At 43.7% G+C, this 27,408-nt stretch overlaps 2 protein-coding genes and 1 long non-coding RNA gene across 3 annotated transcripts; all 3 read right to left on the bottom strand.

Moving 5' to 3' along the window:
• Positions 1–10,771: 10,771 nt before the first annotated feature.
• Positions 10,772–12,598, bottom strand: LOC143714552 (uncharacterized). Its single transcript, XM_077205777.1, has 4 exons — positions 12,498–12,598; positions 12,125–12,288; positions 11,848–12,003; positions 10,772–11,302 (listed from the first exon to the last, which is right to left on the bottom strand). Exons 3-4 carry the CDS (start codon positions 11,957–11,959, stop codon positions 11,091–11,093), a joined length of 324 nt encoding a protein of 107 aa, XP_077061892.1. The 5' UTR covers positions 11,960–12,003; positions 12,125–12,288; positions 12,498–12,598; the 3' UTR covers positions 10,772–11,090.
• A 258-nt stretch (positions 12,599–12,856) lies between these two features.
• Positions 12,857–13,567, bottom strand: LOC143714551 (uncharacterized). Its single transcript, XR_013195532.1, has 4 exons — positions 13,395–13,567; positions 13,188–13,305; positions 13,015–13,106; positions 12,857–12,924 (listed from the first exon to the last, which is right to left on the bottom strand). It is a non-coding gene; the product is annotated as an uncharacterized LOC143714551 (long non-coding RNA).
• A 1,857-nt stretch (positions 13,568–15,424) lies between these two features.
• LOC143714523 (uncharacterized) lies at positions 15,425–17,285 on the bottom strand. The gene is made up of 5 exons (XM_077205757.1): positions 17,154–17,285; positions 16,890–17,043; positions 16,774–16,809; positions 16,420–16,476; positions 15,425–15,840 (listed from the first exon to the last, which is right to left on the bottom strand). The coding sequence occupies exons 1-5, from the start codon at positions 17,235–17,237 to the stop codon at positions 15,425–15,427; spliced, it is 747 nt and encodes a 248-aa protein (XP_077061872.1). The 5' UTR covers positions 17,238–17,285.
• Between the last annotated feature and the right edge of the window lie 10,123 nt (positions 17,286–27,408).

The following is a 27,408-nucleotide window of genomic DNA, read 5'->3' as shown; positions in this document are numbered from 1 at the left end:
GTACGCTACAGTGGCGGTATTGTCTGAACGGACTAGTACGTGTTGGTTCTTGAGCACGGCCCGGAAGCGGCGCAAAGCAAGACGTACGGCCAGCAACTCGAGGCAATTGACGTGCCAGAGGCGTCGGGGTCCTGTCCAGGAGCCCGCGGCAGCACGTCCATTGCACATGGCACCCCAGCCCGTGGAGGAGGCATCTGTCGTTACAACAACATGCCGCGAAGCTCGTTCCAGGGGCACTCCGGCCCGTAGAAAATTGAGGTTCGACCACGGGGTGAAGGTCTGACGGCAGGTCGGAGTAACTGGTACTCGGAAGGTGCCGTGTTGCCATGCCCACCTCGGGACTCGGTCGCGGAGCCAAAGCTGAAGCGGTCTCATATGAAGCAATCTGAGCGGCGAACCGCGGCTGCAGATGCCATATGCCCCAGGAGCCTCTGAAGAAACTTCAGTGGAACCGCACTCTTGCGCTTGATAGTCTCAGGCAAGTCAGCAATGGCTGAGTGGAGAAGGCGACCAAGTCCATACCGAGAAAAGACCTCCTCTGCACGGGGCAAAGTTTACTCCTTCCCCGGTTGACCCGAAGGCCCAGACGAGCTAGGTGCCGGAGCACTGGGTCCCTGTATTCGCAAACCTGGTCTCAGGAGTGAGCTTAAGACAGCCAGTCACCGAGATAGTTCAGGATGCGAACCCCGTGTTCCCATGGAGGAACAAAGGCAGCCTCAACAACCTTGTGAAGGCGCGAAGAGACAGGGCTAGCCCGAATGGGAAAACAGCGTACTGATATGCGCGCGCCCTGACAGCAAACCGTAGGTATGGTCTGAGTCGAGGGAGAACGGAGACATAAAAGTAGGCGTCCTTCAGGTCGATCGCTGCAAACCAATCCTGTGGCCGCACACATCCAGAAATGTGTTTGGCCAGGAGCATCTTGAACGGCAGCCTGTGAAGGGAGCGGTTCGGACCAGGATTGGCCGTAACCCACCAGACTTCTCCGGGACAATGAGGTAGGGGCTGTACCCCTGGACCTCCTTTCGGCTGGAGGGACAGTCTCAATCGCACCCTTCGCCAGTAGGGTAGCAACCTCCGCTCTCATGATAGGGCATAGCCATCGACCAAAGTGGAGCGGACTCCCCTGAAGTGGGGAGGAGACCGTGCGAAACTGAATCGCATAGCCGAGCCGATGGTTCGCACGACCCAGCGGAACAGAAGGGAAGCTCTAGGCAGGCTCCCAACTGTGCCAGCGGCGTCGAGAACCACAGACGTCCCCCCGGTGGTGCAGCGAAGCGGAATGACCGGCCCAGACGTGGACGGCATAGCGGCCCGGTGTGGGGGCAAGGTCAAAACCGCACCCTGACAGAGGATGCCAGGGAAGGACCAGCGTTCCACGGGGGCCTGCTCTGTCAAGGGTCTGGCGACAGAGGGGGACAGGGGCGAAGCGGTCGTGGACGGCACGCCGTGTCAATCACCTCCGGGACAGAGGGGGACGAGGAGAGCACGGCATGTGGTCAGCGCTCTGTGACGTCCGAACTCTCTGTGCTCAGAGACAGGAGAGTCAGTTCTTTGGAGAATAAGGATTCTTCCCCGGCCCTCACCCGGGGAAAGGAGTGGTCCTGCTACCAACTCCTGGAAAGAACTGAGTCCCATCTCTGAGGAGCCCATCCCAAGAGCGCCGCTTAACCCGGCGTGTAGCGGGGGGCGGGGCTGGAGAGGACTGTTTTGGCGTCCGACGGCGGCCTCCAGAGCCGGCCCGGCTGAGCGGGCGGGGATGGGAGCCGCGGGGGGGGGGCACCCACGGCGGTGGGCAGACCGAGGGACCTGGGCGGACGGCGGGGCCGTCGGGACAGAATCAACGTCAGTCTGCTCATGAGCGGCTGAGAGCTGTTGGTCAAGCCCTCAACCGCACCGCCGGAGAGGCCGACCTGGGATATGGGAATGTCGGACAGACGGGTCCGCGCGACATCCAGCACATCAAACAGGTTCAGCCACAGAATGGTGAGCATCACCTGACCCAGGGAGCGTACGGCCACTTTCGTCGCTCGGAGAGCAAGGTCAGTGACGGCGCGCAGCTCAGTGAAGAGCCCTGGGTCAGTCCCGCCCTCGTGCAGGTCCATGAGCATCTGGGTCAGGTGGACCAGCAGAATGACCATGGCATGCAGTGAGGCGGCTGCCAGTCCCGTGGCACTATAGGATCTCGCCACAAGCGTAGACGAAAAACTACAGGCCACGGGCGGGTGCTTAGGATTGCGCCGAGAAGAAGCACTCTGAGGACACATAGCATCGCAACAGAGCGCTCAGCCGGGGGAACCCCAGTGTACCCAAGGGCAGCGGCCCCATCGAGGGGAGGAAAGGCGGATGAGATCAGCGAGCGGTCCTGAGAAGACAAGGGGGTCTTCTAGTGCTTCTAGATCTCATCATGCACGTCCGGGAAGAGAGGTATTGGGGTTTGCCGCGGACGAGGGTCGGTGGCCTTACCCAAAACCAATCGTCCCAGGAAAGCATGGCCGTCATCTCCGGATCAGACTCAGGCACAGCCGTATGCACACCGGAAGGTGGCAGCTGTGACGAGCCCTCACATCCAGAAGACTCAAGCCCACCTAGTGATGCTGCAACAGACATGGCATCTTCCTCTGTAGCTTCAACTGAAACACGCGGGCCACCAGAGGGTAGACTCGCGGGAATCAGCAGTTCACTAGCGGGCACCGTCATTGAAGAGGGGGGCTGGGGTCACGGACACATAGTCGGCGCCTTGTTCCAGACCGTAACCCTCAGGTCACCCTGGCCACCAGCCGAAGATCGGGGGGTGGATGAGGGGACTCTCACTCTTGCGAGTTCACCGAGTCTCGACCTATATATGACGCGATGATCACGTTGCCTTGCGAGAACATGAGTCACCCACGAGCGCTGTTCAAGCATGATCAAACACACTAGACAGCGCTCGTGCCCATCAGAGTCCGATACCAGTCCGCTGCAACCAGAAATGCACGGGCGAGCCGTCTTTAAAAAGACCGCGTGCGAGCTCTTTTATGAGAGGAGAGAAAAAAACTCCGCGATGTTGAAGCGCACAGGGAGACACACACACACTGGCAGATTACTGCACAGATCAGCAGGCACTGTGAGCTGCTGCAGATCGCCGTCACACCAACACCGGAGAGAGAAGCTCGTCTCGTAGAGCGAAGTCAGAGATGACTGTGCAGTGAAGAAATACTCTTGGCTCCGAAGCGAAAACATATCTGCCTGTTGCCGGCGTCCTCCTTTTATACCCACGAGGTAAGGCGGAGATACGCTATGCAAATTCCGCAGACCCATGGCATTTCTTAGCCATTGGCTCGTTTTGTAATACTCGAAGTCGATAGGTGTTCTAAGCGAAACCCCATTCGTCGTCATCCGACGTAACTCGGAGTGACAACGAAAGGGAACTCCCTATTTGACATGAAGAAACCTTGAGTAGTTACCAGACTCAAAGGAGTTACCCATCTGCTTGTGACTGGCTGGGTATAATATAACAATTAATATAATAATTAGTCATTTAGCTGACATTTTTTATCCATTGTGCCTTATAATTGGAACACAATTGCCTTACAATATACCAGAGGTTGCATGTCTCTGGAGCAACTGGGTGTCTTGCTCAGGGACACAATGGTGGACTGGAAATTGAGAAGACGGAATGCCAATGATCCTGCATCAATGATTTTGTACCTCTAGCTCTTCGGAGAGATCCATTGTCAACCTACTTCAAAATGACTCACAGATTGGATGATTGAAGGTCAGGTATATTACAATATGGTCAACCTCTATAATGGCAACATTGAGGTAATGGATCATAAGCCTCATCTTTGAGAGCAAGCGGGCACACAGTATGTCAATGCATCACATGCAGAGCAGGGTCTGTGTGCAGCAGGTTGATGGGAATAGGCAGCTATAAGCATATGGCCTCTAGAAGTACTGTAGATTAGATCCAAAAAGGTTCTAAAAAAGGTCCTAAACTTATAAATAAATAAATAAAATATCCGGGGTATTGTAAATAATAGCCTATATAGGCCAACAAACTGCAAAGTTGAATGGGTTGGCCCTTAAACCAATCTCTTCAGGCCTGTAGTAAATTCCATATAATTATTTATTATTATTATAATTATTACATGAAGCCGACTCATTTTGCTCACATAAAAAGAACAAACTAACAAAACAAAAAACAAGCAAAACGCTTCATTGTATCTTCAAAGTGCTCTTTGAAGCGTGGTCCTAGATATCATATGAACATAGAATGCCAAAATTAAAACGTTGGATTAGAGCCAAACCAAGTACATCGTTGGAAAGGTCTCGCCCTGGAGAGTAACATATGTCAGTAAAAAGATTCTTCAAGGCTTCTGCTTTGATATATTGACCTTTGAACCCCAACCTCGGTGCATATTAAGTTCTATAATTAAGCAAAAAAAAATTGATACAGGCCTGGGACCAACGTGGAAAGCTCTTGACCTCATCTAACATGTCATTGTGGTCAATAACAGGGGACGCATATATATAGGTATCACATATAGGTAAAATAGATTTTCCCTATTTCACAATTATATATATAAAATCTGATTACACACGTGTGTATCATCCCCTTAAATACTATAGTAAACTCTCAGTTCCCTTTCGTTGTCACTCCGAGTTACGTCGGATGACGACGAATGGGGTTTCGCTTAGAAAGCCTATCAACTTCGAGTATTACAAAACGAGCCAATGGCAAAGAAATGCCATGGGTCTGCGGAATTTGCATGGCGTAACTCCGCCCCACCTCGTGGGTATAAAAGGAGGAAGCCGGCAGCAAGCAGATATGTTTTCGCTTCGGAGCCAAGTGTATTCTTCTCTCCACAAGCCATCTCTGAATTGTCAGCTTTACAAACGAGTACCTCGAGTGTTGGTGTGACGGCGATCTACGGCGAGAGCGTGCTTCCTGCTGATCTGTTGCAGTGGTCTGCCAGTCGGTGCGTTTCTCCCCGGGTGCTTCAACACTTGAGTTTTCTCTCACTAAAAGAGCTTACGTCTTTTTAAAGATGTCTCGCCCGTGTACTTCTGGTTGCGGCAGATTGGTATCGGACTCTGATGGGCACGAGCGTTGCATAGTATGTTTGGGCATTGATCATGCTAGAGCAGCGCTCGTGGATAACTCATGTTCTCTCTGTGGGAACATGACCATCGCGTCATTACGGTCGAGACTCGGTGAACTCGCAAGAGTGAGAGTCCCCTCATCCACCCCCCGTCCTGCGGCTGGTGGCCAGGGTGATCTGAGGGTTACGGTCTGGAACAAGGCGCCGACTATGTGTCCGCGACCCCAGCCCCCCTCTTCAATGACGGTGCCCGCTAGTGAACTGCTGATTCCCGCGGGTCTACCCTCTGGTGGCCCGCGTGCTTCAGTTGAAGCTACAGAGGAAGATGCCATGTCTGTTGCAGCATCACTTGGCGGGTTTGACTCTTCTGGAAGTGAGGGCTCGTCACAGCTGCCACCTTCCGGTGTGCATACGGCTGTGCTCGAGTCTGATCCGGAGATGACGGCCATGCTTTCCCGGGCAGCCGCGAGCATCGGACTTGAGTGGAGGCCTCCACCCTGTCCTGAGCGCTCGCGGCTGGACGATTGGTTTTTGGGTAAGGCCGCCGACCCTCGTCCTCGGCAAACCCCAATACCTTTCTTCCCGGATGTGCATGATGAGATCTCGAAGTCCTGGAAGACCCCCCTGTCTTCTCGGGACCGCTCGCTGGTCTCATCCGCCTTTCCTCCCCTCGATGAGGCAGCTGCCCGTGGGTACACTGGGCTTCCCCCGGTTGAACGCTCTGTTGCCATGCAACTATGTCCTCAGAGTGCTTCTTCTCGGGGCGAGCCTAAGCACCCATCCAAAGCCTGTAGATTTTCGTCGACCCTGGTGGCGAAGTCTTACAGAGCGGCGGGACAGGCGGCTGCTTCACTGCATGCTATGGCCACTCTGCAGGTCTACCAGGCCCAGATGCTCAGAGACATGCACGAGGGTAGGACAAACCCAGGGCTCTTTGATGAGCTGCGCGCCGCGACCGACCTTGCTCTCCGGGCGACGAAGGTTACCGCGCGCTCCCTGGGTTTGGTGATGTCCACAGCTGTGGTCCAGGAGCGACATCTGTGGCTGAACCTGGCTGACATGCGGGACACTGAGCGGACCCGTCTGCTTAACGCCCCCTTGTCCCAGGCCGGCCTCTTCGGCGGTGCAGTTGAAGACTTTGCCCAACAGTTTTCAACTGCCCAGAAACAGACCGAGGCCATCAAACACATTCTGCCCCGCCGGCCCGCTGCTGCCTCCACCTTGCCGGCCGGGCAGACGCCTCGACCTGTTTCCCGCCGAGGGCGCCCTCCTGCGGCTCCCGCCCCTCCCGCCCGGACCACGCAGCAGCCTCCACCCAGGGCCGGTCGCGGAGGAAGCCGTAAGAAGGCGCCACAGCCCTCTCCTGCCCCGCCCCCCGCTAAACGCCGGGCCAAGCGGCGCTCCTGAGACGGGCTGCTCAGGGATGATGATTGTTTCTCAGGAGGTGGTAGCAGGACCACTCCTTCCCCCGGTGGAGGGCCGGGGGAGAATCTTTTGTTCTCCACTCCCCGCTGCTCACCCACGGGTGGGCAGCACCCTAATGTGGTTAAAGTCAGAAACAATCCCCTCTTCCCTGAGCTCACAGAGTTCTCGGGCGACACAGAGCGCCGCCCACAAGCCGTGCTCTCCTCGCCCCCCTCTGTCCCAGAGGCGGTTGACACGGCGTGCCGTCCACGGACCGCTTCGCCCCTGTCCCCCTCTGTCGCCAGACCCCTGGCAGAGCAGGCCCCCGCGGGACGACCAGCCTGGTCCTCCCCTGGCCCCCTCTGCCAGGGCGCGGTTGCTAACTGTGCCCCCTCTCCGGGCCGCTATGCCGTCCACATCTGGGCCAGTTAATCCGCTTCGCTGCCCTTCCGGGGGGACGCCTGTGGCTCGCATGATCCCGTTGGTTCACTGCTGACTTGCCTAAGACAATTCGAGGGCAAGAGTGCGGTTCCACTGAAACTTTTTCAGAGGCTCCTGGGGCATATGGCATCTGCAGCCGCGGTCACGCCGCTCGGATTGCTTCATATGAGACCGCTTCAGCTTTGGCTTCGCGACCGAGTCCCGAGGTGGGCATGGCAACACGGCACGTTCCGAGTACCAGTTACTCCGACCTGCCGTCAGTTCTTCACCCCGTGGACGAACCTCGATTTTCTCAGGGCCGGTGTCCCCCTGGCTCGAGCTTCCCGGCATGTTGTTGTCTCAACAGATGCCTCCACCACGGGCTGGGGCGCCATGTGCAATGGACATGCTGCTGCGGGCTCCTGGACAGGACCCCAGCGGCTATGGCATGTCAATTGCCTCGAGTTGTTGGCAGTACGCCTTGCCCTGCACCGCTTCCAAGCGTTGCTCAGGGGTCAACACGTACTAGTCCGCTCAGACAATACCGCCACTGTAGCGTACATCAACCATCAAGGTGGTCTACGCTCCCGCCGTATGTCACAACTCGCTCGCCACCTCCTCCTATGGAGTCAGAAGCATCTGAGGTCGCTTCGAGCCATCTTCATTCCCGGAGCGCTGAACTGTGCAGCCGACGAGCTCTCACGGCTTCAGCCCCTCCCTGGAGAATGGCGACTCCATCCCCAGTCGGTTCAGCTGATTTGGGACCAGTTCGGGGACGCGCAGATAGATCTGTTTGCCTCTCACGACTCGACCCATTGCGCCCAGTTTTATTCCCTGACCGAGGGCACGCTCGGCACGGATGCTCTGGCGCACAGCTGGCCGCAGGGCCGCAAGTATGCGTTTCCCCCAGTGAGCCTTCTTGCGCACACTTTGCGCAAGGTCAGGGAGGACGAGGAGCAGGTCATTCTGGTTGCCCCTTACTGGCCCAACCGGACCTGGTTCCACGAACTAGTACTCCTCGCGACAGCACCTCCCTGGCCGATCCCTCTGAGGAAGAACCTTCTTTCTCAGGGACGGGGCACCCTATGGCACCCTCGTCCCGATCTTTGGAACCTCCACGTGTGGCTCCTGGATGGGACGAGGCACGTTTGAGTACCCTACCACCAGCGGTGGTGGCTACCATCACTTCCGCTAGAGCGTCGTCCACGAGACACGTCTATGCGTTGAAGTGGAACCTCTTCGTCAACTGGTGCTCTTCTCACCGAGAAGACCCCCGGAGATGCTCGATCAGTGTTTTGCTTTCCTTCCTTCAACAGGGGCTGGAGCGAAGGCTGTCTCCCTCCACCCTGAAGGTCTATGTTGCCGCCATTGCCGCACATCATGACCTCATCGAAGGTAAGTCGGTGGGGAAGCACGACCTGATCATCAGGTTCCTGAGAGGAGCGAGGAGACTGAATCCTCCTCGTCCTCCTCTCGTTCCCTCTTGGGACCTCTCAGTGGTTCTAACTGCCCTGAAGAGTGCTCCCTTTGAGCCCCTGCAATCAGTCGAGCTTAAGTTCCTGTCTATGAAGACAGCGCTCCTGGTTGCACTGGCCTCCATCAAGAGGGTTGGGGACCTGCACGCATTCTCCGTTGACGAAGCGTGCCTGGAATTTGGGCCGGCTTACTCTCACGTGTTCCTGAGACCCCGGCCTGGATATGTGCCCAAGGTTCCTACCACTCCCTTTCGGGACCAGGTGGTGAACCTGCAAGCGCTGCCCTCGGAGGAGGCAGACCCAGCCTTGACACTGCTCTGTCCAGTACGCGCTCTCCGCGCCTATGTAGACAGAACGCAGTGTTTCAGGACCTCAGACCAGCTCTTTGTCTGTTATGGTGGGAAGCTGAAGGGAAAGGCTCTCTCCAAGCAAAGGTTGTCTCACTGGATAGTGGACACCATTGCTTTGGCTTACCAGCAGCAAGGTCGACCGTGCCCCCTTGGTGTGACTGCCCACTCCACCCGGAGTGTGGCGTCCTCTTGGGCTCTAGCGCATGGCGCCTCGCTAACAGACATCTGCAGAGCTGCAGGCTGGGCGACACCTAACACATTCGCCAGATTCTATAATCTCCGAGTGGAGCCTGTGTCCTCTCGTGTACTCGCTTCAACCAGCTAGTACCGGACCCGCTCAGGTGTCTTCGCTTGCTCGCCATTCCACTCCACGGACTGGATACGTGCGATATTTTCCTCAGGTGAGCTTCTCTGAAAGCCCTGAGCTCCTCCAGCACTCCTGACGTCGGCGCCAGTGTCTATTGCCTGTGCGTCGGCTAGGTGCCTCCCGTGTGCATGGTCCCTCCTCTGAGCGACCCCCATATGTGTATTTCCACTGTAAGCCTCTCTGAGCGTGTGTCTTTCCCTTGGCAAGCCACCTTGCCACCCCTGGGGTTGAAATATTCCACCTGCGGCTGGACACCCCAGTGTTTTCCATATGCTTCCTTCGGGTCATATGTGTATTCTCTAAGTCCCCCCCCTCCGGGCTGGCATTAATTGCATACTTCCCCTAAGCTTGGGATATGCTTCCCAGTGTACCTTGGTATTCCTGTGTTATATGGAGTCCTTTGTCCAGGCTGACAGGGATCTCGATTTACGCAGGGCACTGGAAGACAGCTGAGAAGGTGGCGTGATTAGACTGGTAACCCCATTCGTCGTCATCCGACGTAACTCGGAGTGACAACGAAAGGGAACGTCTACGGTTACGTATGTAACCCTCGTTCCCTGAGTAGGGAACGGAGACGTTACGTCTGCCTGCCACTTTCCGCTGTACCGCGGGGATCGCCTGAGCTCAGTCTTGGCTCCTCAGCGAAGAAACATATCTGCTTGCTGCCGGCTTCCTCCTTTTATACCCACGAGGTGGGGCAGAGTTACGCCATGCAAATTCCGCAGACCCATGGCATTTCTTTGCCATTGGCTCGTTTTGTAATACTCGAAGTTGATAGGCTTTCTAAGCGAAACCCCATTCGTCGTCATCCGACGTAACGTCTTTGTTCCCTACTCAGGGAACGAGGGTTACATACGTAACCGTAGACGTTCAGTATTTACAACTTCAAATTCTAGGAAGAACAGTAATGTAGACGAAAAACTACAATTCCCTACAGCCGCGCTATGCAGCTTGATAAAATAAGCGCCATATATGTAGTTTTTCGGTTTATTAACCCTAGTTTATACCAATTAGGGTTGTAAAAACATATATCAGCTTAACGTATAAAAAATATATTACAGTGAAACTAGTGATTACACGGCATCTATCGAAATAGCACGATTGCTGTTAACTTAAAGTAAATATCGCGGTTGATTCAAGTCATTTTAGCAAAAACGTAAGTGAATATCAGCCAAGGGAAAGAGTGAAAAACTCCCCGCGCCATGGGCTAAGTACCGTACGCGCGCGTCGCCGCGACGTTACATTTTTGTGAAGGTACATTGACTCGACTCAGAAGTATAAATCAGAGATTGAACGTGCCCCCGGATCTCTGACAATAACAAATCACTGACATGCCAAAATAATATATGTGGCACAGTCATAGACTGTAGGCAGTACGTCTGCTTTATGATGTTAATTTCAGTTATTATTTTGATTGTAAAATATTTGAACTATGTAGATATTGTTCTATAAAAATGACTGAAAACATGGTCAGATATCATTGTGGGTAGAGTAACTTCCCCATTGTTTTTTTACAAATTGAAAATAGTACTAGTAGGGCCTACTCCTCATTTAAACATTTTGAGCCCAAGCATTGTTTACAAATGTGTCCTTTCAAAAACATGGTAATAGAAACAATTATATAGAACATTTCCCACAGTTGGCTATACCAAGTATTTAGAAAGGCAGAGATAACATCTAGACAAAGTGTGTTTATTGTTCAATAACATCAAGTCTTAACCAAGTTTTTTTGGGGGTCGATTGCCAGGTCAGTTCATAGCTCAGGAAAATCAGACTGGTAGTTAGACTAATCAATTAATCTGCAACATGGCATCATGACATAGAAAATATACTGACAAGGTGAAAACACACGCCTCTTTCATCTTTTAATGACTACACAACCAAGGTCTGTGGAATTTACTTTCAGTACATCATGGTAAGCAAAGTTCAGTGTCAGAAACTATGAACCTAGGCAACACAGTAAATAATTCACATTAGACATAATAAACAATTAGTCTTCCTCAGAAGTGCTGGAATCCAAGTCAGCTGCATCATCTTCTGACATCTCCTCCAACGAGTCCATTTCCAGAAGTGGTTGATGGCTAAGGATTCTCCTGTAAAAGGCCTTGACTTTTACCATTTCTGCTTTCAGTTCAGTTTGTTTTTGAAGAACCAGACACTGTAGTCCTCTTTGTGCATCCTCAGACTGGTCAGCAAAAAAGGCTGTAAAAACAAAAGATTTTCATATTATCATAAACACACTATTCTTAAAGTCAACAATGACACTTTAATAAGTATTTACAAAGTAGATTTCAATAGTCATATTACAACAGGGTTGTGAAATGAAATTTAGATACAAGCTTCAGGGGGCAGTTTTTTCTAAAAAATAAAATAAAATAAATAAATAAATAAATAAAAAACTGTCAACAGTCAACACTTGCTGGTGCAAGCTATTGCTATCTGTTCTGTCTGCTCAGTACTGGAGGTTGAGTACTTTGGACACTGATATTTGCTAGACTGTGACAGCCTGTTGGATTTATTACGTACCTAATCTAGTTTGCCTGGTTTATGTTTGAATTTTAGATTTCAGGAAAGTAAGCAGACATTTCCCTTTCAGTAGAAGAATGTGAAGAAAAAAAAACTGAAAAAAAAAAAACTCTAGTGACACATTTTGCAGATACAAATTAGTATAGTCCAGATCTGATATTTCAGGAGACATACACACTTTCAGTGGAGGGGATCAGTAAAAAAAAAAAAATAGCACTTACAGTTTGAGGAGAGAGTTGCCAGCATCATAGATTGTGCCTTCATTGCTGTCCAGTGTTGCTGCATCTCTTTACAGATAATAATTTCCTCCTCCTTCAGGCGTCGCACAGCCATAATCTTCTCGAACACTGTTCTTTTGGTGTGAAGCTCTGCAGCAGCTTCTATTTATCAACATAAAAACAGAAGACATTAGAGTTAGAAGTTTTTTTCTTTGAATTAATACAAATAACATTATGCAAGAAGTGCTCAGATATAGATTTTATTTAATGGAGAACTTACTTTCACTTATATTGTTCCAAAGCCATGCATCAGTCTGGACACTGGCATCAGTGGACACAATTTGCTCAGATGGTTCAGCCAAGTTGTTGTACTCACAAATGGTCGCTGCCAAGCGTTTTTTCTCATCAAGAATTACTTTTCGAATCTTGTGACGCCTCTTGTTGCTATCAGCAACAACAAAAAAGTCAGAGTATGTATGTATTTAGAATCAAATCCCAATTGTGACACTTTCAGCAGAGTTTCATTTTTGGAAAATGTGCATTTTATTCCTTTAACCAACCTGGATCAGATTTTTGGGGTTTTTGTGAACTCCTGTATAGGTTACCATGTGTCTTTTCTAACTAGGAAAGTGTCAAATGTCTGCAACTGTGACCTACCAGTTTGTTTGTAAAGATTTTGGGTTCGCACTTTGATGATGACTGCTAGCTCCTCTATTCGTGCCTGTAATGCCCCAAGGCTGCCATCACCTGGATCAGTTTCTAAATCAGAGTCACATTATTGAGTATACACATAACCAAAATCATTCTATTAAATTCAGCAATAATTTTTCTTTAAGCATAATTAGGGTAAACCTATGGTTCACGTCGGCTCCGTTGTGTAACCCCATAACCTTCCCAGGACTTTCAATGACAAGACCACTATACAGTGTGCGCTATATAATTAATATAATATAACATAATTTCATGCAAATGAGCCGATAAAGCAAACAATGAAACCTATCAATAAGCCAACTCATCTACACCAAGCTCATCTTTGGTAGCATTCAGGATGTCCACTTGTTCTTTGTGCATCCTTACAGTCTACAATAACAAATGTCCTTTCATGTATGCATGTACATTATTTTTGTGTATTTTTCATTATGATATCAACATCACTGTTGAAAAATGTACCTTGGCGTATCTCTGGCTTAAAGTGCGGCCCATATTCTTGACTTTCTTTTTATTCCACCCGGAAGCCAGAAGAGTCAGCATGTTTGTTCTTCCTGAATTCAATGTCAGTACAAATTAAAAACAACAAGGCCCACTTCCTACATGCACACAAATACACAAATACACACACACACCTGCTTTGGACATGTACTTGGTCGTGATTGCTGCCCTGGACAAGAAACTGTTCACTTGCTCAACCTCTTCTCCAATTGTTCAGCCTGCTCCTTCCTGAAAAGCGCCTCCCCATTTGATCTAATAAGAAGTGTGTACAATAAATGTTATTTCTAAAGGACTCAATGACTCAAATGACTACTAACTTAGTCATTAAAGTTGCAATGTACCTCGCATTTCCCAGTGTGAGCCTTTGCATGCATTACAGACAGGAAAGGACGCATGGACAGGAGCTTCCTCATCTCAGGGCATTGCTGAGCCACCTTGGACAAATATGGGAAATATTTGCATGCCACATCAGAGCAAAGGAATGTGAAGTTTCCTGGGGCATTTTCAGCTAACGTCTTTTGGAGGAAAAGAGGGTAGGCAAAAATCTTCCCTCGATACATGTTTAATGCTCCAAGGAGGACTCCATGGCGACAGACAGCAATATCAAGCCCTTCCTCGTCCAATTTGCTGGTGTTTTTCCTTGAAGACTCCTTAGCTGCTCTCCAACTTGAAGATCCACATGACCCTTTTCCTGAGATCTATAAATTCAAAGATTATAACATAAAACTAAATTAATTTTTAAAACCCTCTAAGAATTGTGACTGTCAACAGGTTCTCAAAGTTACATGACTGGATGATGTGTTCTGTTTGCAGAACTAGGATAAACTAGTTTAACACGTATGGAACCTCCAAATGTATGGATATAAAAAGTAATCACTGTCCTTTTGAAATAGATAGAGAGATTCAATCTGAACTTCATAAAGTTTTCAGGTATGCCTTTCCTACCTTAAAGTAATAATTTTAATAAGACATTAAACCCTGGAGAAGCCTAAACCAAGCAAGTCTAAGAAATATCAGTAATTTACTGCACAGGTTACACTTTCTGTTCTTGTTAACTGACTCTTTAATGAAAAATAAGTCTCTATGATTATGTTATTGTACTTAAAGTAAATAGTTTCAAGTCAACAGTGAGAAAAAAACAAATATTGAAACTTGCATGATTTGTTTGTCTGTGGATGTTGTCAACAAACTCAGCAACCTCCTCATCTTTCTGAATAAAGACACCTTCAAAGTTGCCAGGCTCTGAAGTGCTGAAACAATACAATGAGAGCTGTTCAAACAAACAATGTCCATTTTTCATACACTATTGACATGGGCTACCAGTTAACTTAACCCATATATCTAATGCATAATTTAAAAAATACAATTTCATATTGAAATTTCTACGTTTTGGCTCCTTAACCGGATTTGGCTACTAAACATTTGAAGCTCTGTTCTTTCATCAAGCATTTTGATGTACGCCTTATGTGATACACCTGGTGCGGCCATCTTAAGGTCATAGAAAGACTGAAAGACATCAGTGGTATACAGGGTGCAGAAATTCATGGTGCCTGGCCAGTATCCATCACGCTGGATAAGCTTAATTGGTGGGGGGCCATGTTAGGCAACAACTGGTGCAACTCACAGCTGGCAATACAAGGTTGTAGCTGCCTGTAGGGAGCATTAATTCAAATTAATAAATTAATTAATACTGTTAATTTACCTCAACAGAAGAAGGAAACAGGCCGTTGTTTCTAATTCCCTCTTTCTGATAAGTTTAAATGGTTATAGGAAAAGATTGCAAGAAGATGTTGCGGAAAACACATGATAATGCACTTGAAATGTAGGTACTGGCACCTTGTCGTGCTTGTGCATTACAACAAAATACCGCATGGATGATACATTAACACACATACACCCACAGTGAAATTGGGCAAAACCCCCTGCATGATGAGTAATCTTGAACAACAAGATGGAATGTCAACAATATGCCTCAGTTTAGCTGTAAGTGTACAGGGTAAGTTACAGTGACTAAATAATAGAGACTGCAACTCTGCAGCTTCTCAAGATTAAAGCGAAGCTACCATGTGTAAAATGTCCACTTACCATTTATGGTAATGACAGCCACATTTCTGCAAAGTGACACATGAATGTTGCCTGTTGAACAGCCACACACACGATCTGGTCTCTGTATAGGTAACAGTCGTGCTATCAAAAAAAAATGAAATTGTGTATTGTTTAGATACCCAAACAAAGCACACACACTAACTTGTTCTGCAAATATTAACTATTTTTCAACTAAAAATATGCATTGCATAGAGAATTTGAAAAACATCAACATTTGGTTTCTTAATGTGAATCCAGTAACAGGAATAACACGTTTCATACATAGTTAGGCATAATACTTGGAAATGGTCCTACCCGTTTGCTGGCGCAACTCTGACAAAGGTTGCAAAAACCCTCCAGTTAGTAACTCTCTGTTGTGCAAGACAAAGCGTGAATGAACAGCAGTATCACAGTCCTCACAAAGGAACGGGAAAGGCAGGCAGTCCAGACACCTCACAACAGCTTGTTTGCCACACTGGCACCCACAATGTGGATGCGGATCTTGGGTAGCCAGCATATTTTCAACAAGACATGGCCTGGCCTCTTTCCACTTTTGTGAGGAGACTTTGTTTCTGATCTCCCAGTCAGTAGCAGCTGACTCAGGAGATACCTCACAAGTCACTGCTGTATCCTCTAATGTAATGTCTACTCCATCCTCAAGCAGCTCAAGGAGCTCCTGACGAAGCACATCAGTTTCAGATCCTAACAGAAAAAGAATGAAATAAATAAACTTAGCCAATAAACCAACTCTATTGTTTCAAATTGACAACAGCTCATACATTTCTACATAAACTTAAAACTGTCAAGAAATTACATCCAAACTAATATGTAAGGGATAATGTATAGTGAGGCGGTTGTTATAGCGAATACAAACCCGGCAGGCTGATTATGAGCCCGACGCGCAGCGGAGGGGTTTTAAATCAGCCTGAAGGGTTTGTATTCGCTATAACAATCGCCTCACTATACATTATCCCGCTTATTACATGGCTACCTACCAAATAAATCAATAATTTGACACAAAATATTGATTTAAAAAGGAGTTTATTGATTTAAAAACGATTGTATTGCTAAAGAAAATAGTCCGTTCCTTCTCAGAACTGCGTCCATGGCAACGCGCTGTTTTTAATGGCAACGGTCTGTTATACTTAGCAGCGTCTGTTATCAAGAAATAACAGACCGCATTTTATAATGGAATTCTACCAAGTCATGTAATAAAGTATTATATAGTATATAGTATAATCTATCCAGGCAATTACAATACACTATGCTTTAATTATGTACCTTTTGTTAGGTTGACACTGCCAACAACATCAGTAGGTGCCGCACATCTGGGCTGTTCTGTTCACAATTTTTTTTTAAGGAAATACAAGTGGCAAAGACATGCAGGCTTTATAAGTTATCAGTATCAGCTATCAGTTTTCAGTACAATTCTGACAATAACATTTGCTCTGTTTTATTAACTGATGGTATTGCTGCTGAGACTGCAACTTCAACATGACATAAGGAGAGAAAAAAGACAATCTGAAACTTTGAACCTCATTTACACAGACTTTAATAAGGTTACGGAGATTAAAACCATGTTTATATCAATCTTTATTCATTTTTCATTAATCACAAAATGTGTTTTTGCTTTACCTGTCACAGTGCGCTGATGTTGTTTGGTAGTTGGCGCTGAAAATGACATTGAGACAAATTTAGTAATGAAAATTGTTAAGTAAACAGAAACGTGAAAGATAAGTAGGACTACTAACCAGATGACATTCCACTGGTTTTCCTACTGGATGAAGACCTTTTAGGAATAACAAACCCATGCCTGTCACGCTTCTTCCATTGGACAGGGGTTGGGTTGTGTTCCCTCTGTGCCTTGAGTTCCTTCTGTGCCTTGAGTTCCTTCTGAGCCTCACTCTGTGTAATTTAACAAGACACCAAAACGCAACACTCAAAATAATGAGTTAATAATTTAGGTGTAAAATAATTTTCTTCAACGTTTTACCATAATGCAACACTTAACTTACCTCCAAAACCCCAAGAACTCTGTTAACATCCTGAAGCTCTTCCTCCAACTCCAAATCTTCAGCATCAAAATCCAAACCACTCATTTTTTCAACAAACTAAACAGGAGAGATAATATTGACAGAACATGTCTGTAACATTAAAATAAACAGATAGCTTACTTAATGAAAACCTACAATAAAATCTATCTTCATAGTTTGTACTCGGGTGAAAATGTAAAGTAAAACAAATATGAAAATACATACATGCAAAGTTATAACGTGAGGTTATAATGTCATATAAATTAGCCACGTTGGCATTTATTTTTTACAAAAATACCATTTCCATTTCCATTTTACACACTCCCTTTAATAACGTTACAATGTATCATATTGTAATGCTCGTTTTGTGGCCCATATAAATAATTAATTTTGCCCCAACTTCATAACAGATTGCAACAGTCTTCTCAACAGATTAACCTGCAGCCATGTGTTTCCCTGACTGTACGTTCACACCGCCGCCGGCGAGAGCGGCAAAATTCGCTCTCGACGCCCTGTCAGCGACGCCGTGGAAAGATTCGTGGACGCTCTGATGCTCTGACGTAGATCGAACGCGTGGTCTTTTTAAGTTGGCTTGTGAAAGCCAACTTACTGAAATCCTATTTAAACTTATTATTAAGTTGGCTTGTGAGAGCCAACTTACTGATATTGTACTTAAACTTATTAAGTTGGCTTGTGAGAGCCAACTTACTGATATTGTACTTAAACTTATTATTATTATTAAGTTGGCTTGTGAGAGCCAACTTACTGAAATCCTATTTAAACTTATTATTATTATTATTATTCTTCTTACTCAAATTTACAACTCTAACTCCTCCTAGAGCTTTAACTCCACATACTCCAAACTCGGCACGGACACTCAAACTGTTCTGACTCGGTATGCTATATCTTTTCTAACTGATCGGACTTACGGTTTTCCTAAAAATGACGATCAAAGTTGGAAAAAACTCCCATTGACTTTACATTGCGGAATGTTCAGATTTTCAAACTCCCAAACTGTCAAAATTTCAAATCTAAATACCTTGAAGCCCTAGACTCAATCAAACTGCCATTCTATATACTATATGAGCCATTGAGACTCATTTAAACTAATAAACTCATATATCTATTACACTTATCTATCTACACTTAAACTCTTAAACTCATAATAAATTAATAAACTCTAAACTTGAACTCTTAGACTAATTTAAACTTATAAACTCTAAACTCATAAACTCATACACTTATAAACTCATACACTTATAAACTCATGAATTCAAACTCTTATGAACTCAAACTCATAAATTAATAAACTCTGAACTCTTACTCATTTAAACTTATAAACTCTAAACTCATAAACTCGTACACTTATAAACTCATGAATTCATACACTTATGAACTCATGAATTCATAAACTTATAAACTCATACACTTATGAACTCATGAATTCATACACTTAGAACACCCTAGCAACCACCCAAAATACCTTAAATCACCCTAGCAACACCATAGCAACCACCCAAAATACCCTAGAACACCCTAGCAACACCCTAGCAACCACCAGAACACCCTAGCAACTGCATAGCAACCACCCAGAACACCCTAGCAACCACCCAAAATACCTTAAATCACCCTAGCAACACCATAGCAACCACCCAAAATACCCTAGAACACCCTAGCAACACCCTAGCAACCACCAGAACACCCTAGCAACTGCCTAGCAACCACCCAGAACACCCTAGCAACCACCCAAAATACCTTAAATCACCCTAGCAACACCATAGCAATGACCATAGCAACCACCCAAAATACCCTAGAACACCCTAGCAACACCCTAGCAACACCCTAGCAACCACCAGAACACCCTAGCAACTGCCTAGCAACCCCAGAACACCCTAGCAACTGCCTAGCAACCACCCAGAACACCATAGCAACCACCCAAAATACCTTACAACACCTTAGCAACACCATAGCAACCACCCAGAACACCATGGCAACCATCCAAAATACCTTAAAACACCCTAGCAACACCATAGCAACCACCCAAAAAACCACCCAAAATACCCTAGAACACCCTAGCAACCACCAGAACACCCTAGCAACTGCCTAGCAACCACCCAGAACACCCTAGCAACCACCCAAAATACCTTAAATCACCCTAGCAACACCATAGCAACCACCCAAAATACCCTAGAACACCCTAGCAACACCCTAGCAACCACCAGAACACCCTAGCAACTGCATAGCAACCACCCAGAACACCCTAGCAACCGCCTAAAATACCTTAAATCACCCTAGCACTGCATAGCAACCACCCAAAATACCCTAGAACACCCTAGCAACACCCTAGCAACCACCAGAACACCCTAGCAAACTGCCTAGCAACCACCCAGAACACCCTAGCAACCACCCAAAATACCTTAAATCACCCTAGCAACACCATAGCAACCACCCAAAATACCCTAGAACACCCTAGCAACACCCTAGCAACCACCAGAACACCCTAGCAACTGCCTAGCAACCCCAGAACACCCTAGCAACTGCGTAGCAACCACCCAGAACACCATAGCAACCACCCAAAATACCTTACAACACCTTAGCAACACCATAGCAACCACCCAGAACACCATGGCAACCATCCAAAATACCTTAAAACGCCCTAGCAACACCATAGCAACCACCCAAAATACCGTAGAACACCCAAGCAACACCATAGCAACCATCCAAAACACCCTAGCAACCACCTAAAATACCTTAGCAACCGCCAGGCAACCACCCAGAACACCTTAGCAACCCACTAGAAACACCCTAGCAACTTTAAATTACTTCAAACTATACTTCAAACTTTAAACTACTTTAAACTTTAAACCATTAAAACTTTAAACTTTAAACTTTAAACTTTAAACTACTTTAAACTTTAAACTAATTTCAACTTCAAACTACTTTAAAATTTAAACTAATTTAAACTTTAAACTAATTTAAACTTCTTCAAACTTATTGGTCCAAACTTTCACAAGCCAACTTAAAGTTTGTCTCGACGAACTTTTTCTAGTTATTATTATTATTATTCTGTCAAAAATTTACAACTCTATCTCCTCCTAGAGCTTTAACTCCACATACTCCAAACTCGGCACAGACACTCAGACTGTTCTGACTCGGTATGCTATATCTTTTCTAACTGATCGGACTTACGGTTTTCCTAAAAATGACGATCAAAGTCGGAAAAAACTCCCATTGACTTAACATGGCGGAATGTTCAGATTTTCAAACTCCCCAACTGTCAAAAATTCAAATCTAAATACCTTGAAGCCCTAGACTGAATCAAACTGCCATTCTATATACTATATGAGCCATTGAGACTCATTTAAACTAATAAACTCATATATCTATGACACTTATCTATCTACACTTAAACTCTTAAACTCATAATAAATTAATAAACTCTAAACTTGAACTCTTAGACTAATTTAAACTTATAAACTCTAAACTCATAAACTCATACACTTATAAACTCATACACTTATAAACTCATGAATTCAAACTCTTATGAACTCAAACTCATAAATTAATAAACTCTGAACTCTTACTCATTTAAACTTATAAACTCTAAACTCATAAACTCGTACACTTATAAACTCATGAATTCATACACTTATGAACTCATGAATTCATAAACTTATAAACTCATACACTTATGAACTCATAAATTCATACACTTATGAACACAATCTTTCTATCTCTCTTTCTTTCTCTCTTTCTTTCTAAATAATCTTTCTATATTTCTTTCTTCCTAACTAATCTTTCTATCTTTCTTTCTTTCTTTCTTTCTTTCTAACTAATTTTACTTTCTATCTTTCTTTCTTTCTAACTAATCTTTCTTTCTTTCTAACTAATCTTTCTATCTTTCTTTCTATCTCTCTTTCTAATCTTTCTTTCTAACTAATCTTTCTTTCTTTCTTTCTTTCTTTCTTTCTTTTCTAACTAATCTATTTCTTTCTAACTAATCTTTCTTTCTATCTTTCTTTCTTTCTTTCTTTCTTTCTTTCTAATCTTTCTTTCAATCTTTCTTTTTTTCTTTCTTTCTAACTAATCTTACTTTCTAACTTTCTTTCATTCTAACTAATCTTTCTTTCTAACTAATCTTTCTTTCTTTCTAACTAATCTTTCTATCTCTCTTTCTTTCTTTACAACTCTATCTCCTCCTAGAGCTTTAACTCCACATACTCCAAACTCGGCACAGACACTCAGACTGTTCTGACTCGGTATGCTATATCTTTTCTAACTGATCGGACTTACGGTTTTCCTAAAAATGACGATCAAAGTCGGAAAAAACTCCCATTGACTTAACATGGCGGAATGTTCAGATTTTCAAACTCCCCAACTGTCAAAAATTCAAATCTAAATACCTTGAAGCCCTAGACTGAATCAAACTGCCATTCTATATACTATATGAGCCATTGAGACTCATTTAAACTAATAAACTCATATATCTATGACACTTATCTATCTACACTTAAACTCTTAAACTCATAATAAATTAATAAACTCTAAACTTGAACTCTTAGACTAATTTAAACTTATAAACTCTAAACTCATAAACTCATACACTTATAAACTCATACACTTATAAACTCATGAATTCAAACTCTTATGAACTCAAACTCATAAATTAATAAACTCTGAACTCTTACTCATTTAAACTTATAAACTCTAAACTCATAAACTCGTACACTTATAAACTCATGAATTCATACACTTATGAACTCATGAATTCATAAACTTATAAACTCATACACTTATGAACTCATAAATTCATACACTTATGAACACAATCTTTCTATCTCTCTTTCTTTCTCTCTTTCTTTCTAAATAATCTTTCTATATTTCTTTCTTCCTAACTAATCTTTCTATCTTTCTTTCTTTCTTTCTTTCTAACTAATTTTACTTTCTATCTTTCTTTCTTTCTAACTAATCTTTCTTTCTTTCTAACTAATCTTTCTATCTTTCTTTCTATCTCTCTTTCTAATCTTTCTTTCTAACTAATCTTTCTTTCTTTCTTTCTTTCTTTCTTTCTTTTCTAACTAATCTATTTCTTTCTAACTAATCTTTCTTTCTATCTTTCTTTCTTTCTTTCTTTCTTTCTTTCTAATCTTTCTTTCAATCTTTCTTTTTTTCTTTCTTTCTAACTAATCTTACTTTCTAACTTTCTTTCATTCTAACTAATCTTTCTTTCTAACTAATCTTTCTTTCTTTCTAACTAATCTTTCTATCTCTCTTTCTTTCTTTCTCTCTTTCTTTCTAACTAATCTTTCTATCTATCTTTATTTCTTTCTAATCTTTCTTTCAATCTTTCTTTCTTTTTAGCAACCACCCAAAATACCTTAAAAGACCCTAGCAACACCATAGCAACCACCCAAAATGCTCTAGAACACCCTAGCAACCACCCAGAACACCCTAGCAACCACCCAAAATACCTTAAATCACCCTAGCAACACCATAGCAACCACCCAAAATACCCTAGAACACCCTAGCAACACCCTAGCAACCACCAGAACACCCTAGCAACTGCCTAGCAACCACCCAGAACACCCTAGCAACCACCCAAAATACCTTAAATCACCCTAGCAACACCATAGCAACCACCCAAAATACCCTAGAACACCCTAGCAACACCCTAGCAACCACCAGAACACCCTAGCAACTGCCTAGCAACCACCCAGAACACCCTAGCAACCACCCAAAATACCTTAAATCACCCTAGCAACACCATAGCAACCACCCAAAATACCCTAGAACACCCTAGCAACACCCTAGCAACCACCAGAACACCCTAGCAACTGCCTAGCAACCACCAGAACACCCTAGAAACCAACAAAAATACCTTAAATCTGCCTAGCAACCACCCAGGACACCCTAGCAACCACCCAAAATACCTTAAATCACCCTAGCAACACCATAGCAACCACCCAAAATACCCTAGAACACCCTAGCAACCACCAGAACACCATAGCAACCACCCAAAATACCCTGGAACACCCTGGCAACGCCCTAGCAACCACCAGAACACCCTAGCAACCAACCAAAATACCTTAAATCACCCTAGCAACTGCCTAGCAACCACCCAGAACACCCTAGCAACCACCCAAAATACCTTAAATCACCCTAGCAACACCATAGCAACCACCCAAAATACCCTAGAACACCCTAGCAACGCCCTAGCAACCACCAGAACACCCTAGCAACCACCCAAAATACCTTAAATCACCATAGCAACTGCCTAGCAACCACCCAGAACACCTAACAACCATCCAAAATACCTTAAAACACCCTAGCAACACCATAGCAACCACCCAAAATGCGCTAGAGCACCCTAGCAACTGCATAGCAACCCCCAGAACACCCTAGCAACTGCCTAGCAACCACCCAGAACACCCTAGCAACCACCCAAAATACCTTAAATCACCCTAGCAACACCATAGCAACCAACCAAAATAACCTAGAACACCCTAGCAACCAACCAAAATACCGTAGAACACCCTAGCAACACCATAGCAACGACCCAGAACACCCTAGCAACCCCCAAAAATGCCTTTAAACATCCTAGCAACACCATAGCAACCACCCAAAAAAGCCTAGAACACCCTAGCAACACCATAGCAACCACCCAATACACCATAGCAACTGCCTAGCTACCACCCAGAACACCCTGGCAACCACCCAAAATACCTTAAATCACCCTAGCAACACCATAGCAACCACCCAAAATACCCTAGAACACCCTAGCAACTGCCTAGCAACCACCCAGAACACCCTAGCAACTAATATAAACTATAAACCCGGGCAACCACCCAAAATACCTTAAATCACCCTAGCAACACCATAGCAACCACACAAAATACCCTAGAACACCCTAGCAACTGCCTAGCAACCACCCAGAACACCCTAGCAACTAATATAAACTTCAAACTGCTTTAAAATTCAAACTAAATTTCAACTTTAAACTAATTTAAACTATAAACTAATTTAAACTTCAACCTACTTCAAACTACTTTAAACTTTAAACTAATTTAAACTTCTAAATACTTTTAACTTTAAACTAATTTAAACTTATTTAAACTTTAAACTAATTAAAACTATAAACTAATTTAAACTTCAAATTACTTTAAACTTCAAACTAATTTACACTTTAAACTAATTTACATATTAAACTAATGTAAACTTCAAACTTCTTTAAAATTCTTTAAACTTTCTGGTCCAAACTTTCACAAGCCAACTTAAAGTTTGTCTCAACGAACTTTTTCTAGTTATTATTATTCTTCTTACTCAAATTTACAACTCTAACTCCTCCTAGAGCTTTAACTCCACATACTCCAAACTCGGCACGGACACTCAAACTGTTCTGACTCGGTATGCTATATCTTTTCTAACTGATCGGACTTACGGTTTTCCTAAAAATGACGATCAAAGTCGGAAAAAACTCCCATTGACTTTACATTGCGGAATGTTCAGATTTTCAAACTCCCAAACTGTCAAAATTTCAAATCTAAATACCTTGAAGCCCTAGACTCAATCAAACTGCCATTCTATATACTATATGAGCCATTGAGACTCATTTAAACTAATAAACTCATCTAACTATTGTACTTAATAAATTAATAAACTCTAAAATTGAACTTTTAGACTCATTTAAACTAATAAACTCTAAACTCATAAACTCTAAATTCATAAACTCATACTCTTATAAACTCTCATAAACTATTAAACTCATAAATTAATAAACTGGACACTTACTCATTTAAACTTATAAAATCTAAACTCATAAATTAATAAACTCTGAACTCTTACTCATTTAAACTTATAATCTCATAAATTTATACACTTTTAAACTCATAAACATATAAACTCATAAACTCGTACACTTATAAACTCATGAATTCATTCACTTATGAACTCATGAATTCATACACTTATGAACTCGTAAATTCATACACTTATCAACTCAAACTCATAAATTAATAAACTCTCAACTCTTACTAATTTAAACTTATAAACTCTAAACTCATAAACTCGTACACTTATAACTCATGAATTCATACACTTATGAACTCATGAATTCATAAACTTATAAACTCATACACTTATGAACTCATGAATTCAAACTCTTATGAACTCAAACTCATAAATTAATAAACTCTGAACTCTTACTCATTTAAACTTATAAACTCTAAACTCATAAACTCGTCCACTTATAACTCATGAATTCATACACTTATGAACTCATGAATTCATAAACTTATAAACTCGTCCACTTATAAACTCATGAATTCATACACTTATGAACTCAAACTCATAAATTAATAAACTCTGAACTCTTACTCATTTAAACTTATAAACTCTAAACTCATAAACTCATAAACTTATAAACTCATGAATTCATACACTTATGAATTTTCATAAATTCATACACTTATGAACTTTTAAATTCACAAAAAGTTCACCATAGCAACCACCCAGAACACCCTAGCAACTGCCTAGCAACCACCCAAAATACCATACAACACCCTAGCAACACCATAACAACCATCCAAAACACCATAGAATACCCTAGCAACACCATAGCAACCACCCAGAACACCCTAGCAACTGCCTAGCAACCACCCAAAATACCTTAAAACACCCTAGCAACACCATAGCAACCACCCAAAATAGCCTAGAACACCCTAGCAACCATCCTAAATAGCGTAGAACACCCTAGCAACACCATAGCAACCACCCAGAACACCCAAGCAACCACCCAAAATACCTTAAAACACCCTAGCAACACCATAGCAACCACCCAAAATACCCTAGAACACCCTAGCAACTGCCTAGCAACCACCCAGAACACCCTAACAACCACCCAAAATACCTTAAAACACCCTAGCAACACCATAGCAACCGCCCAAAATACCCTAGAACACCCTAGCAACTGCCTAGCAACTCCCAGAACACCCTAGCAACTGCCTAGCAACCACCCAGAACACCCTAGCAACCACCCAAAATACCTTAAATCACCCTAGCAACACCATAGCAACCACCCAAAATACCCTAGAACACCCTAGCAACACCCTAGCAACCACCAGAACACGCTAGCAACTGGCTAGCAACCACCCAGAACACCCTAACAACCACCCAAAATACCTTAAATCACCCTAGCAAAACCATAGCAACCACCCAAAATACCCTAGAACACCCTAGCAACACCATAGCAACCACCCAGAACACCCTAGCAACCACCCAAAATACCTTAAAATACCCTAGCAACACCATAGCAACCACCCAAAATACCTTAAAACACCCTAGCAACACCATAGCAACCACCCAGAACACCCTAGCAACCACCCAGAACACCCTAGCAACTAATATAAACTTCAAACTACTTTAAAATTCAAACTAAATTTAAACTTTAAACTAATTTAAACTATAAACTAATTTAAACTTCAATATACTTTAAACTTTAAACTAATTCAAACTTCTAACTACTTTTAACTTTAAACTAATTTAAACATTTAAACTTTAAACTAATTTAAACTATAAACTAATTTAAACTTCAAACTACTTTAAACTTCACACTAATTTACATTTTAAACGAATGTAAACTTTAAACTACTTTAAACTTCTTTAAACTTTCTGGTCCAAACTTTCACAAGCCAACTTAAAGTTTGTCTCGACGAACTTTTTCTAGTTAAGTTGGCTTGTGAAAGCCAACTTACTGAAATCCTATTTAAACTTATTATTAAGTTGGCTTGTGAAAGCCAACTTACTGAAATCCTATTTAAACTTATTATTATTCTTTTTCTTCTTCTTTTTCTTAACCAAAATTTTCTGACTGCTACTCCTCCTAGAGCTTTAACTCTACAAACTCCAAACTCGGGTCAGACCTTCAGACTGTTCTGACTTAGTGTGCTATATCTTTTCAGACTGATTTGACTTTCAGATTTCTTAAAAATTAATATTAAAAATCATAAAAATCCCATTGACTTTCATTGCAACAGTTCAAATTGAGCCGAGGCTACGGTGGCCCAGCAGTGTACAACACTTATCTATCTATCTATCTATCTATCTATCTATCTATCTATCTATCTATCTATCTATCTATCTATCTATCTATCTATCTATCCATCTATCTATCTCTATCTATCTATCTATCTATCTATCTATCTATCTATCCATCTATCTATCTATCTATCTATCTATCTAT

This window comes from Siphateles boraxobius, unplaced genomic scaffold (genome assembly GCF_051911475.1).
Source record: "Siphateles boraxobius isolate OS27281-9 unplaced genomic scaffold, OSU_SipBor_1 55, whole genome shotgun sequence".
Classification (NCBI taxonomy): Eukaryota; Metazoa; Chordata; class Actinopteri; order Cypriniformes; family Leuciscidae; genus Siphateles; species Siphateles boraxobius.
Note: the sequence above shows the minus strand (reverse complement) of the source record. Positions and strands in the feature narration are given on the sequence as shown.

What these genes read in the sequence shown, in the direction of transcription:
- LOC143714552 (XM_077205777.1), bottom strand. Translation starts at nt 11,959, where the DNA reads ATGGCTGTGCGACGCCTGAAGGAGGAGGAAATTATTATCTGTAAAGAG. An exon ending in GGCAACTCTCTCCTCAAACT is followed by an intron (nt 11,303 to 11,847) that starts GTAAGTGCTATT and finishes TTGTTTTTACAG; the next exon opens with CCTTTTTTGCTGACCAGTCT.
- LOC143714523 (XM_077205757.1), bottom strand. Translation starts at nt 17,237, where the DNA reads ATGAGTGGTTTGGATTTTGATGCTGAAGATTTGGAGTTGGAGGAAGAG. An exon ending in GAGTTCTTGGGGTTTTGGAG is followed by an intron (nt 17,044 to 17,153) that starts GTAAGTTAAGTG and finishes TAAATTACACAG; the next exon opens with AGTGAGGCTCAGAAGGAACT. An exon ending in ACATCAGCGCACTGTGACAG is followed by an intron (nt 16,477 to 16,773) that starts GTAAAGCAAAAA and finishes AATTGTGAACAG; the next exon opens with AACAGCCCAGATGTGCGGCA.